General features: G+C 41.0%; 1 protein-coding gene across 4 annotated transcripts; it reads right to left on the bottom strand.

Annotated features, from left to right (window-relative positions):
• Positions 1-966: 966 nt before the first annotated feature.
• Positions 967-12,999, bottom strand: LOC310984185 (uncharacterized protein). Of its 4 annotated transcripts, XM_083969332.1 has the most exons (12): positions 12,819-12,999; positions 12,072-12,199; positions 7,091-7,154; positions 5,713-5,929; positions 5,474-5,588; positions 5,285-5,378; positions 5,068-5,155; positions 4,830-4,963; positions 4,508-4,706; positions 4,117-4,210; positions 3,944-4,016; positions 967-3,488 (listed from the first exon to the last, which is right to left on the bottom strand). In XM_083969332.1, exons 4-12 carry the CDS (start codon positions 5,819-5,821, stop codon positions 2,481-2,483), a joined length of 1,914 nt encoding a protein of 637 aa, XP_083825458.1. In that variant the 5' UTR covers positions 5,822-5,929; positions 7,091-7,154; positions 12,072-12,199; positions 12,819-12,999; the 3' UTR covers positions 967-2,480. The 4 variants fall into 4 exon arrangements, with proteins under 4 accessions (XP_083825458.1, XP_083825460.1, XP_083825457.1 ...); XM_083969334.1 differs by lacking the exon at positions 12,072-12,199; XM_083969331.1 differs by lacking the exon at positions 12,819-12,999 and having other exon boundaries at positions 12,072-12,302.
• Between the last annotated feature and the right edge of the window lie 479 nt (positions 13,000-13,478).

Raw genomic sequence — 13,478 nt, 5'->3', positions numbered from 1 at the left:
TTCGACTAATATTCGGATTTTTAATGCTTTTTTTGTTTGTTTGTTTTTTTGAGCTCATTATATGGGGGGGGGGGGGGGGGGGGGGGGGGGGCAGCGATGACGGTGTCGACACAGCAGAACGAACCTGCATAGGAGCTGTCCATGGTTACTTAACCAAAAGTCTCTAAGTGTTAAACAAAGAGAACTATGGAAAAATACATAACTTATCTTGACGTGAACCATATGTTGCGGTAAAAAAAAAAGAAAAAGAAAAAGAAGGATCGTTGATTCGGTGGAAACACGGCTTCACAGGCGCCTCGCGGGGGCTGCGGGGTTAGGGCACAGAGTAACTTGTGGTGCAACAGATCACAGCTGATCCGTGACCAGCACACATGTGGTCCGCGGATCGATCAATTAAAAAAAAAAAAGGTGTGTGTGTAGAGTGGGGACGCATACGCGCACCGTGGCAGCCGAATGAACGGGCAATTAAAAAAAACTCTGCTTGTATATTTGAAGCTGCAGCTTTACCTTGTGCACAACAATAACGGCATGTTGTTTTATGTGTACTACTCTGAACGTCGCGACGCACCACGTTAATTTGCCTCATTAAAAACGTTCGAACGTCAGTTTCCACCTTCGAATGTTCTCATTTTGATTAACATTCGAATTGTATTCGAATAGCGAAGTTCGTTCTGACAGCCCTACTGTACTCGCATAGTTGGTCATACTTTTATACATTTAGCTTCTACAACAGACATCCCCTTTGTTTTCTCTTACAAACTTTACCTAGTTGGGTCATTAAACACAGTATTTAAAACTATATGCTGAAAGCAAAGTAATTTATGCAAGTACATGTACTCTGTACTCTTATTTATTTCCATTGCACTACATTTCAAAGAGAAGTATTGCTGTTTTAACTACATTAATTTGACAGAGTAAAACAAACAAGATAATGTAAGACACAATAGTTTTATTTAATGTAAGACTTGCATTGAACAGTCAGCTTTTTCAATATTTACATCACATATTTCCGCACAGTGCTAATTGAAAATAACAACAAATAGCCTACATTTAGATGGCACATGAGTGGCAAAAGAGGATCACTTCAGCTGTTCATGAAAGTCTCTGAAAGACAGCCAGTGGGAACAGTACCAGTTTGGTGAGGTAGGAATACATTCATACTTGTCTTCAACAATAAGACACCTGAATGATTTTAAAATATATAAAAAAAATCAGTTCAGCTACTATTTTATGGTTCAGAGTACTTTTCAACATGCAACACAATCCTCTATTTCTACAATCATCAGTCAGTCTGACCTTTGACCCCTCAGGTAGAATTTAAAAGGTTTCTTGCATGAGAGCAGGAACAGACATATGAACGACTGTTGATCACAATCAGTAGGCCTATCACTGCTCTGACACAACGGACATATTACCTGCATACAAAAATCTCACAATGAACAAGACAAAAAAACACAACTACATTTTTATTCACAATATTTAAAGGTGCAAAAGGTGATTATTGCTTGGCAACAGCTTCACCCATTGTTGTCTTTATAATATAAAGGGACCCTTTTGAGCAGTGTGCCATGCTCAGGGCAGATTAAAGGTCACAGTGAGTTCCTATCAGTGAAGTGACAAGCCAGGCGGGGCTAGCTGGTTAGCATGCTAACTTAAATTAGAGATGTTCTGATACCATTTTTTCCCCCCTTCCGATACCGATGCCAATACTTGTGCGGTACCTATCAGCCAATACAGAGTACTGATATCGATACCAGTGTGTTATTTAAAAAAAAACAACAACAAAAAAACAACATTTAAATGTATGTACTTATATAGTATATACTACTATGCCTGCACCTGGTGGTTAAATCCTTTGTGAAACATAAAAAATATACAGCAAAAGAAAACCATTTAAATTTTTATTGTCCGGCTTGATCGTCAGCCATAACTGAAAAAGAACTGACGTCATATCTAAAAATAAAACAGTTCCTTTAAAAACGACTGAAGTGCAACCAGTGGTTGTATACTGTTGCGTGATACATTGTTTCAGTACACACATTTTCATTAGGGTCCAAACACCACACCACTGGCAGACCGTCATATTTCCACAACGACTGACTGGAAAAGAGGCGTGCTACGTCAAGTTTACATGACTCCCAAGGACTATTGTAGGTTATTTGTAGGGCTAGTCATTTAATGTTTGTCTTTACCACTCTGCAAAAAATAGAAATCTCTCAAAGTTCAAACTTGTGGCATACGCAGTTGGAGCAGTTGGAGCAGTTCGAGGTCTGGCTGCCTCCTCATAACAAACGGACCGCTCCAGAGTTCGACTATAGCTGCACCGAGACCATTCCTTCAGGGCGGTACCTGTATCGGATACTGGTATCGAAATCGGAACGACTCTAACTTAAATAGAAGAGAAGACGTTGGCGTTGCCTTGCACAGCTAAAGGAAGCTCTTGGTGAGTAAGCAGTAAATTAAGTTTCATCTCTGTATGTTCAACTCTGTTCCTGCTTCACTGGCATGTATCCATCATCAACAGGCTCCATCGACCTGGACATCGTCATCAGGGCGATCCTCTCCAGTAATTCACTTGGAGGTTGAAGAGCTGGACTGAAGTTCATCTCAGAGAACTTCAAAGGCAGTTGTGGGAAAGACAGCGGTGAACATGGTAGAGTGGCAGAAAGAGGAGGAGGAAACTGGAATATTGTGGGTTTAGTGGACTTATCAAAGTTCTCCTGGATCTCTTCATGACATGCCTGCTCCTCGCCCCCACTGCAAACCCCTGAATCCACACTGGAAAGCTCAGGGCTGCCAGGATTCAGCCTCGGGACCTTCTCATAATCGGAACAAATCTGAATGGAGCCTTTTCCAAAAATGTTTCCGCTGCCTCTGAACAGCTTCTTAAAATCTACTTTTTCAGTCTGTTCCTCTCTCTCCTGCTCTTTGTCCGGTGACTCCTCATCATTGCCATCAGTTGCAGTGAAGCTATCTGCCTCCAGACTCTCTTGACTGACCTCCTCACCACTGCACATACCCGAGTCAAGACTCTGGAGCCTAAAGCGCTCGGCTGGGGGCCTCTCAACCCTCTCGTAGTCTGAAACAACCTGCACTGTCTCACTGTTGTTGTTGTTGTTATCTTTGGAAAGCAACTGTTGGATCTCCATTTTTTTCTTACTTTCATCCTCCCTGGCCTCTTCTGCAGTTTTACCGTCACCTTGGCTACCAACGGACGCATTGGGTGTATCAGCAGGACAGGGCTGCAGGTTGTCTATGGCGAGTGAGGAGACCGGAGGAGAAGCACACAGGTGGGAGTAACTGGGGTTGGAGAAGCTGGAGTTGGTCGACTCGTAGCTGTTCTCGCTTTTCATTTTCTCCTGCATCGCTGCGTCTTTTTTGCACGGTGTGACAGCATCCACAGTGGAGGTTACCTCCACAGAGACAATTTCCCCTCGTATTAAGGAAGAATGGGCAAGTTCGCTGGCGAAGTGAGGGCTCATCCAGTTCTGGAGGAGACAGGATTAAAGAAAAACATAGGAGGTGAGGTTTAAAATATAGACCAAGTTAAGTGCTTGTCAGACCTTGAAATACAAAGGTCATGATAAATGTTTCTGTCTGGTTTCATATCCTACATGAGCTGTTCTTTGCCGCAATGTTTTCTCATGTGCCACAGTTAAGACTGTGTTGTCATTTTTATATTAACAGCAGATCCAATGACAATGTAATGTCTAAACAAACAATAATTATTGGGCTTTCATCTAAAATACATGCGTACACAACCACATATTAATTCTTCTGATGCACTTTGTCTTCTAAATGTGTGAACAAGAAATATTCTACAAACATATTCATCATAATAATACACCAATGTTACACTTACAGCTTGTTCAAATACTCCAAATGGCCAGAAAATATTAATTAACACAGCTTTTAATATGTTGTAAATTGCAGCAGGGCTCACCTGGAAATTTGCTTTGTTCAGAAATGACTTGTTTGGGTTTGGTATAGGTGAACCGGTGATCTTGTTGTAAACCCTAAACGACCAAATGACATAAAGTATAAACTGTGAGATAAAAATGATTTCTCTTGAACACGAAGATGAGATTTGACGACGTATATCTTGTTTCTGCTCACCAGTTGACTTTCTCATTCCTCAGGAGTTTGACGGCCAGACACAAGGCAAAAACTGCGCCTGTGATGCTGATGCCCAACACACCCCCAAACACACCTGACAAACACAGCACAAAGATCAGTTAGAGGTAAACACACCGTTTTTATCCAACTGTAAACGACAAATCTGGATTATATTCATACAACTCGCTCAATTATTTCCCGTGTGGTATTAGATGAACTTCCTGTTTGCACATGTAGTGCTCAAACACCTGGTTTCCTCTTTAAGAATTCAAATCAGAGCCTTAAAGTGTGAATCTCTAAATGTAAAATGGGTTCAAAGGATGAGATGTTCTTTTATGCTTTCATGATTAAACTAAACCAATTTATTTTGGTCTTTTTTGACAGTGGTTACCTGATGGTGGTGGTTTTGGCTTTCCTACACGTGACACCCATGATGCAGTGGGGCCCCAGTCACTCCAGGTCGCCCCTTTCAATTCAGTGGTCTTCACTCGAACGCGTGCCTCGTACGTCTCTCCTTGTATAAGTGAGTCTGGGTCGAGCTCTGCTTCACAGAAATTACACTCTTTGGCTTTTGTCTGCACAGAGGGGTCCTGACAGAGGAGACACAAAGGTGTGGATCTTTAACAGCCTCATTCCCACAAGGAATTGATTATACAAATCACACAGCACACACATGTCATGTATTTTATGTGTTATAACAAATGTATACACACATTCCACGACTGATCCCACTTTTTCCACTGCAGCTGGGAGGCGTAGAAATCGAGTCTTTCATGGGCCTTAATTTGGGAAGGCCAGGAAACAGTGGTGAAGTTGATAACTGGTTTTCCAGGAGGGTTGAGCTTTACTGCAACAACACACAAACATATTTTGTTTTAATTTTTTTATTTCACCATGAGTAACAAGAAGTCACAAAAAAGGCCATTATTGTATATCATTCAGTATACTCACTGTGGCAAACTGGCCTGTAGGGAATTGTCAAAATCTTCTTCACTTTGTTACAGCTGAGAGTAATGGACACTTCATCGTCCCTCAGAAACTGAGGAAATATTAAGAAAATAATATTTTGTTTAGAACAGATTCTTACGAAATAAACTTAGATATGATGATGGTGCTTTACTTAATCTGACAGCAGATGTTTGATTACAGCAGAGCTTCTCAGACTTACCCTGCCTTCTTTATTGAAGTACAGGGAACACTTCTTTTGCACTGATCTGGCGTCAGCAGGCTCTAGAACACAGGAGGACTTATATTCCAACTTCCTGAAAAGAAAAAAATAATATGCATTATATTTCACTGCTACTACTCAGTGTTACTTGAGCACAGTATTCTAAGTACTTAGGACTCCTGTACTTACCTATTCCAAGGATTCCTCCCTTTAGCGTGTAGTGTGCAGTCAGCATCTGTGTGTTCATGTGCGCTGTTCCACACACAGGTGATGTTACGGCTGTAGTCATTGTAGCAAGTGAGATCTGTGAGGAACAGTGAGACAGGTGAGGTCAAATGCCAAGTGAAAGCTGTGATGCTGTGCAAGTGTCAGGAAATGTCACTTAAAAGCTGCACAAAGTAATAATGTAAATCATAAAAACCACTCACTTGTATCTGGGCTGCTGGGACAATCGTCATCACACTCTGTGACACAAAGCAAGGTAAAAAGTAGAAAAAGAAGGAAGTTTCTCTTGTTGCTCTCCATGTATCTTGTCATCAGTTTTTCCGTTTTCTTCTCAGGGAAATCAAACCACCAGGCCCGTCCACTTCCAAAGCTGGTTCACTTCTTGAGGGTGTAACTCACTGTTTTCTCCTCCATCTCATCCTGCACAGATGGAAATATACAGGTTGTCACGTGATATATAATATTGTGATCGGTTTGTTTATTTTGTGGTATTTGCCAGAGTTTATTTCCGCACAGACCCGAAATACCCTTGACCACAAATATGGCGAGAAACAGTAGTGTCACCCGCAGGTGATGGTAAAAGCAGAAATAGAAATGTTTCACATCCTGCTTCAGTTTTTGCACTTTAGTTCCACGTACTCAACACAGAGTGGAAAAAAACACCTGGTAGAATTTGCAAGACTATAATAAACTCTAATAAAATGTACTGCAGTAATTTGAAGGGAAATTCTCTGTTAACTCCTGCTGCACACTTGATTTTAATTTTTTATGTGATTAAATATAATTGACCTCAATATCTCCCAGGGGAGAATACAAAGTCCTACTTCACACCATGCTGAGATGTAGATGTCAAGTCTTCTTCACCCATCATCACTAATTGTTTTCAAGTGAGACGTTAAACTGCGTGGTGCAGTGGTTAAAGCGGCCGCCCCATGTAGAGGCGACAGTCCTCAACGCAGGCGTCCCCGGTTCGAATCCTGTGTTGGGCAGACCTTTCCTGCATGTCATTCCCCAACTCTCTGTCTCCCCCTTTCCTGTCTGTCTCTACTATGTGCTATCAAATAAAAAGGCAAAAAAGCCAAAAAATATATATATAAAAAAAAAGCGAGACATTAAACTGCTGTAGTGTTAGTAAGATGCATGTCATCCTTTTTTTCATCTCCCTAAAATCAATTCAGATTATTGTCATTCAACATGTTAAAAACATTAAGGAATGAAATGCATCACTCAGGTCCAGTAGCATACAGAATAAACGATAAATAAATAAATAAATTATAATAATAATGAACAATTAAAATAAGTGTAAAGTGCAGAGAACAATCATGTGAAGAAAAGCAGCGATAGCCCAAGCGGTCCCAGCGGTTGACACATGCAGGTTAATAAACCAACTCCCATCAGCTGTGGTTACAGAGCACTAATGACTAAGAGATGAAACTATACCTTCTGTAAAACACAGGAAAATACCCCCCACAGCTGCCCACCTGTTCAGGTGTCACATCCACCTGGCATTAACACACATAATCTCAGATACAAGCATGACAATATAAACTCGACACAAACTTTGTTGCTGTGGTGTCTTACCTGTTGGTGAAGCTGTTCAGAAGCTGCTCTGCTTCAAGACACTGGTTTCATTCCCCTTGATGTCCTGTAAAAGAACATCAAAGTGTTTTTGTTTTTTGTTTTAAAAATCTCAGAGTAAAAGGCAAACCACCACCCCACAAAACAACCAAAAAGGTCTGTACCCTCTGAAGCTAACTACTTAAAAAGGGAATCATCAATTAGATGAGTCTTTTAAAGTCCTCCCCCCAAACGCCCCCGCTCCTGACTCGATGCTGTAGAAGTTGAGGTTTTTTTTTTCTTTTTTTCTTTTAGTCTAAGTATGTGCACTCCAGCAGTTTCCTCTTTTATTTGCTGTTTGACTATAAAATAACTGCATATTTAAATGGCCGGACTTGTTGTGCAGCTGTTTCCATCACTAGAAACTGATACTTCTCAACAGGGAGAAACAATAAATCCACACAGGTGAACCCTGGTCACGTCAGTGTTGAGTTAGAACTATCATATATGCTGTGTCTTCTGCACAAATCAATTATTTACTCTGCGTTACTTCCCTTTATGTATTCACAAATGTCCATACACACTGGTACCTCTTCTCTTTTTCCCAGTAGCTGCTTTTCCATTTGCGCCACAGTGACATTTAAAGAGTGTCAAAAACAGGATGGAAAATAACTGTAGGTGTGTTCAACTTCAGGTAGGATGTGTGTGGTTGTTAAAGCCCAAACTAACCCACAAACACCCACAGACCGAAATACAAAACCTGCCACTCTGCAGGATAACAACACCGGTAATGTTTCAAGGACCACCAAAATGCATTTCTGTAGCAAAATTTTTTGCAGTGTGCATACAAAATGTATACATTTTTTTTCTTTTCCGTGAACAGTGGAAGGTACACTTTGTACTGACTGCCTCCGGTCACCTCCTCATGTGGTTTAATAAAGGTCAGAGTGGTTTTTTTTTTCGGAGAAACGAAATGTTCCATTTTTTTGACAGGTGCATTTCCTGCTAACCATTCTTCCTGCGCTTAAAAGCTCAGATGAGAGTGAAACCTATGACCTGTTAATCGTTTATTTGTGTATGCTTTATAGGAAGCAAGTAACTATGTCTGTCAGCAGGAAGTTGACATATATCTACCAAGTCTCTGTTCTTATTTTCTTATCACTTGTTAAAAAAGGCGAGAAAGGGAAAGATGATTGGAATAGAGCCTCTTAATGTGCCATTATGTTTTAAAGTAAGGCCCACTCTGTTTTAACAGTAGTTCTTGTGTGTGTGCCACAGGTGATTAAACGTGGTGGTTAAACGAGATCTCACCCCTGAAATGTTACACAAACGTTTCAGATCATCAGTACATGTTGTCAAAGATAAAGGGCAGCCTGGAGTGGCCGTGTTCAGTAAATAATCATTACTACTACAGATGTTGACCATGCATCTCAAAAACAAAACCAGTGCTCTTTCATCCACACATCCAGGCTCCGTCTGCAGGTCTGTCACTGTTTTGTGTCCCTCTGAAATCACTTCAATCAATGTTTTCCCCCTGAATTTATAGCGCAGTTATGTCTTTGCATGTGTTTTCTGAAGCTGCAGTGTGGTGACTTCTCAGGGCCACCGTACATGTGAAAGTAGCACAAGTGAATGAAGTTAACCAGGTTGCATGAGAGCCAACGATAAACAATAAAACCACAAACAGCCACAACGATTGCTTCACCGTGGCATGCTCCTCAGCAATGTTAGCCACTTCAAAAGCCATTTCCAGTTCAAGCTAGAGGTTTTTTTTTTTTTGCAAATTGTAGGACACTGTTTCTAGGAAGCCACACCAGTAGAAAGTCATCCTTACTCATCCATTGAGACTGAGACACTGATGGAGCTGGTCTCAGCACTGTGGTTTCTGTCTTTGATGCATTTTGGGCCAAAACACTGACTGACTGCACTCCTCTGCCATCTCACCTGTAGTCACTGTGTATAACATGGGCATTGAAAGTGGTTTAACAGCAGGGACCCACATGCACTGACATGTTTGTGCTGCCAGACCACTGAGCAGACAACAGATGCAACATCAGTTCTCTGCTTAGGATGCAATTAGTCCTCTAAATCTTTGCATGGAAAATACTGATATTATCATTCACATACCTGCTACAGTTGGCAGCAGTTTCATGTTAATCATAACTCGATTCGCATGAGTTTAAACTAGTGATGGAGGCTTCTTTGAGGTTTCCTGTTGTGCAACTTTGAATTTTACCTGCCTGTGAACTAGAAATTATTTTTTATAGTGATGCATGCTCTGAGGTGAGTATCTGTGTAACTGGAAAACTGGTGCTGCTTTTAATGGGGATATGAGATGCACTGTAGTTTGAAATGTCCTGAAACAGTGCTGCTGTTGTGTGGTCAAAGCCACTCTGATGTCATGAGATTAATGTGCTATTCAGGAACATCTGCACTTCTCTATTTCTCAGATGACCATTAGAAATGTCAGTGACTCACTTCAGGCAGCTACATTCTACATTCACTCTCATAGTGGGAAAAACCTTACTGGTTAAGGCAGAACTTTGAATCACACCAGAGAATCATGACAGTCGTCTAGTCTCGGTTCGTCAGACACTATCTGCTGAATGGTCTTTCTATTTCTAAACTCTTATCGCCATGGTTTTGGTTCAGTTTATTTTTAACTGTCTTCTGACTTTTGGCCTTCACCTCACCGGGTCAAAAAGGGAAGGGCTGACACCATTTATCTCTTTATTTCTCTGTGTTGATGAAGATACATGCAAACAAACACACAAACTACACAAAATGTACATACAAACCACATCCCTTATATTCTCAGAAGGCAACCGTTCTTTCTAATAAGAAGAAAATAAATCCACTTACTGTCATCAAGCAAGTGTAATTTCTCACATCTCACACCATCTCAAACACATTTTTCTCAGTGATCTTTTTTGAATCACCAAGTCACAGCCTCATAATGTCAGGCTTGCCTGCAGATGCAATACATGTACGTATATGTAAAGCTGACCACTGGTGGTGCTATTGTCACACCATTTGATTTACTTTCCTTTAAAGCAACGCTATGTAATTTTTCAACCATAAAATAATGTTTCTAAACACATTCATGTGGTAGAAAAACGTTTAATAGGATGAGTGGGGTCGTGCTTGCCTGCAACTGCACTCTGTAACTTTCCTGTTAGGGTAGGAACACGGTCCTGATACACTACAGATCCGCTAAACTCTAGAGACCAAGCTCAAGCCCAGTCTCCCTGCTCCTCTCACCCACACACTATAGTGTCCTGTGCTGCGTCACAGCCAACCAGCCTCCCCTCCAGAGCTCCAGTGACACACAAAACCCTCATTGCTTGGTGGGGGCAGGCACCGGTACTGGCAATAGCACCAGTAATGGTAGCGGCAATGGCACCAGTACCATTACTGGCTCCATTGCCAATACAATTGGCCCATTGCCATAATCCCTATTATGACATATCCCTGAGATAATTTCAGAACGTTACGAGAGTTTTTTTCGAGGTAAAACTGATGCGTGTTCTGGGCAGTTTTTCAGCAGGCAGTCTCTACATTTGTCTCGAAAACAACTCTGTCTCGTAACTTTCCGTTATTATCTCATAGCATGGTGAATGTGCAGGTCACAACTTGTCCGCGACGGCGTTTTGGAGTTGTTGGATTGTGTATTTGATGAGTTTGATGAGGAAAACCAAGAAATCCCATTAGCCTCCGTATTGTAGCTCGCGGATCTGCTCCGCCCTAAAAATAGCTTCCACCGACAATCAAAGGTAACAAACCTACTGCTAAGACTATAGGGATTCTGGCAATGGGACAATTTGCCAAAATGTGGAACTATCCCTTTAACAAATTCATGTGAGCTGCTGTGCTTCTCCAGGGATACAGCAGACAGTCCTATTTACGACACAGGTAGCAAACAGTTGTCCTTCTCAACCAGAGTACTTGCTAAATCTTACATTGGGTTGCGTTAATCAGAAGATAGGCACATGATGCTTATGAAATGAACCCAAAAAACACAGCCTCATATGAAGTCAGCAGGATGTAATGTTCACAGAGTAGTGGGTGTGTGGGCGTTCTGGTATGATTGTTAACTGGGTCAACAGACCTAGACCACAATTAACACTGCTCCTGTCTGATAAACTGGATAACACCAATTAATACAATACATTATCTTGTTCAAACATCCCAGCATTCTACCTTGTAAGGTGAGCGTTGGACATACAATGACTACTACATCACAGTTGCTGCGGTTACAAAAGATTTACAATAGATTTATAAAATTGTATGAACCCCTCGCAGTGTTTTGGCTTTTTGATCAATCTCATGTTTCTTCTACTCCTAGTCCAACTATCTCACACAATCTTGATGATAGGTCTACTGGTGCAAAGACTATCAGAGTCACAGGTGCCATGTTGCCTAACGTATGGTCACGTATGGTATGTAGATGTTGTGCATGGTGTTTTTGCATGATGCTGTGGTGGACTGCTGGTGGATTACTGAGTAAGGTGAAGGCTGAATTTATCTTGGAATCAACACCACATCAAAGTTGCCTCCATAACAACAGATAACAGAGAATCATAAAACAGTGCGCTTCTGATAAATCGCATTGGTCTGCTACTCCTACTGTCCTTCCTGTATCATAATTCATTTCTCACTAATAACCTGAGACAACAAGTTGCTACAAATGCATCTACCTGCACTGTTAACTTGCAGAGGTGTTTTTGCTGTGAACTCCCACTTATTTGTCACAGGATGAGCTAGATTAGGTTGCACACAGGTACATGAAAGTAAAAGGGCAAGAAACTGTTGCTCATTTGGCTACAACACCAAACCAAATAAGTGTGGGTTGTCCGGGAAGAAATTTGCATCAACTGCAACAACAGCACGTAGCATGTAGGAGTAAGCAGCATAGCCTGAAACAACAGCACAGACAATGGTTGATCAGCGGAGAAACAGTGTGGGTTTGTCACAGTGTTTAGTCAACATGCACCAGGTAATTTACCAGAAAGTTGTAGTACGTGTATGGATACGATTTTGAATCCCATATGTCATCTCTTGATTTCCCCACAGGGTTAAAGGACTTTTCCTCTAGTGCCACCATCAGGTCAGAGTTTCATTTTGTCTATTGCACTGGTTAAAAACATACGGACATTAGTATCAATCTCAAAGTAATGCCAAGCAGAGCTGCTAAAAAACATGTTACGCTATGGATACAACCTTTTTATACCCCATGAAGTTTATCTTTCTTCACTCCTCCACTGTTGTCTCAGACTCTCACGTCCTTTACCTTCTCACGACTTCCCACACAAACCACATCTTTCACTTTCAAACACCCCTCTCCCCACGTTTATCTCTCTCATTTTTTAACATTCTTATCTCTTTACATGAAATGCCAGAGTACTTCCATGGGTCAGAATTTAAAATAGTTAATAGTTAGATTTGAAGATGTGATATCAAAAAAAAGCTTGCGAGTTTACTTTAAGATTTAGATGTGGTCGGTTTAAAATCTAAGTATATATAAAGTATATATTCTTTTTTAAATGTCTGTTTCTTCATCACCATCACTAATGTCATCACTGACATTGTAAAAACAATGACAGATACACATTACAAATTTTTCTCCAAAAGCACATTATGAACAAACCAAACTCGACTTTATTGTCTTGGTCACGTCTACACTATCATCCTTTCCTGCCACTATTACCCACAAAATAGCTCTTGACCAGAGTTAGTACATATCAGCACTTACCCAGCTACTGTTTCTCTGCTTCTCCTCATTTATGTTGAAGAGGAATGACGAGTTGTTGCCATGTCAGTAGCCCGAGATTACACTGAATGTTTTACAAGATGTGTAGACTAACATGTATTGGGAAGCTCTGTGACAGCTGTGGTTACTGTGGTTCCCCTAAAGTTAGTATCTGGGTGACAAGTCATCCACGTTTCAAGAAGTCTGAATCAAACGAATGGAAACCCCTTCTATTGTTGGTTTGTTACTTTCCGTTCTATTTATCCGTTTGTTCCTGTTGCTTTACGTTTATGTTTAGTTACAGGCAATGCTGAAACTTAGCAAGCAATTCAAAATATGTTCATGTCACATACGGTGAGAAGTAACAGAAGTGTGTGCTTTCCCAAAGTGGAACTTAAAAAACCCTAAAAAACAACTCCTGAACCCATTAAAATACCCCAAAACTAACCTTTTCAGAATAAACTCAAGAGTCAATTACCTCCACTGTGCGCTGGAGAGTCTGTAGAGTGAAGTAGCCGAAATGTGAGCACCTTAAGCGCCCTCAGCACTTTCAAGTCTGTGTGAATGTCAGAGCCGGTTCTCTCTACATTGATGTGGTGGAGTACAATGAGTCAGAAGGGTCTTAAGTCTTGATGGACTAGGTGATCTACGTTATTTCCCCCA

The sequence above is a fragment of the Trachurus trachurus genome, assembly GCF_905171665.1.
Source record: "Trachurus trachurus genome assembly, chromosome: 1".
Taxonomy (NCBI): Eukaryota; Metazoa; Chordata; class Actinopteri; order Carangiformes; family Carangidae; genus Trachurus; species Trachurus trachurus.
The sequence above is the reverse complement of the archived record's forward strand: the minus strand, read 5'-3'. Positions and strand labels throughout refer to the sequence as shown.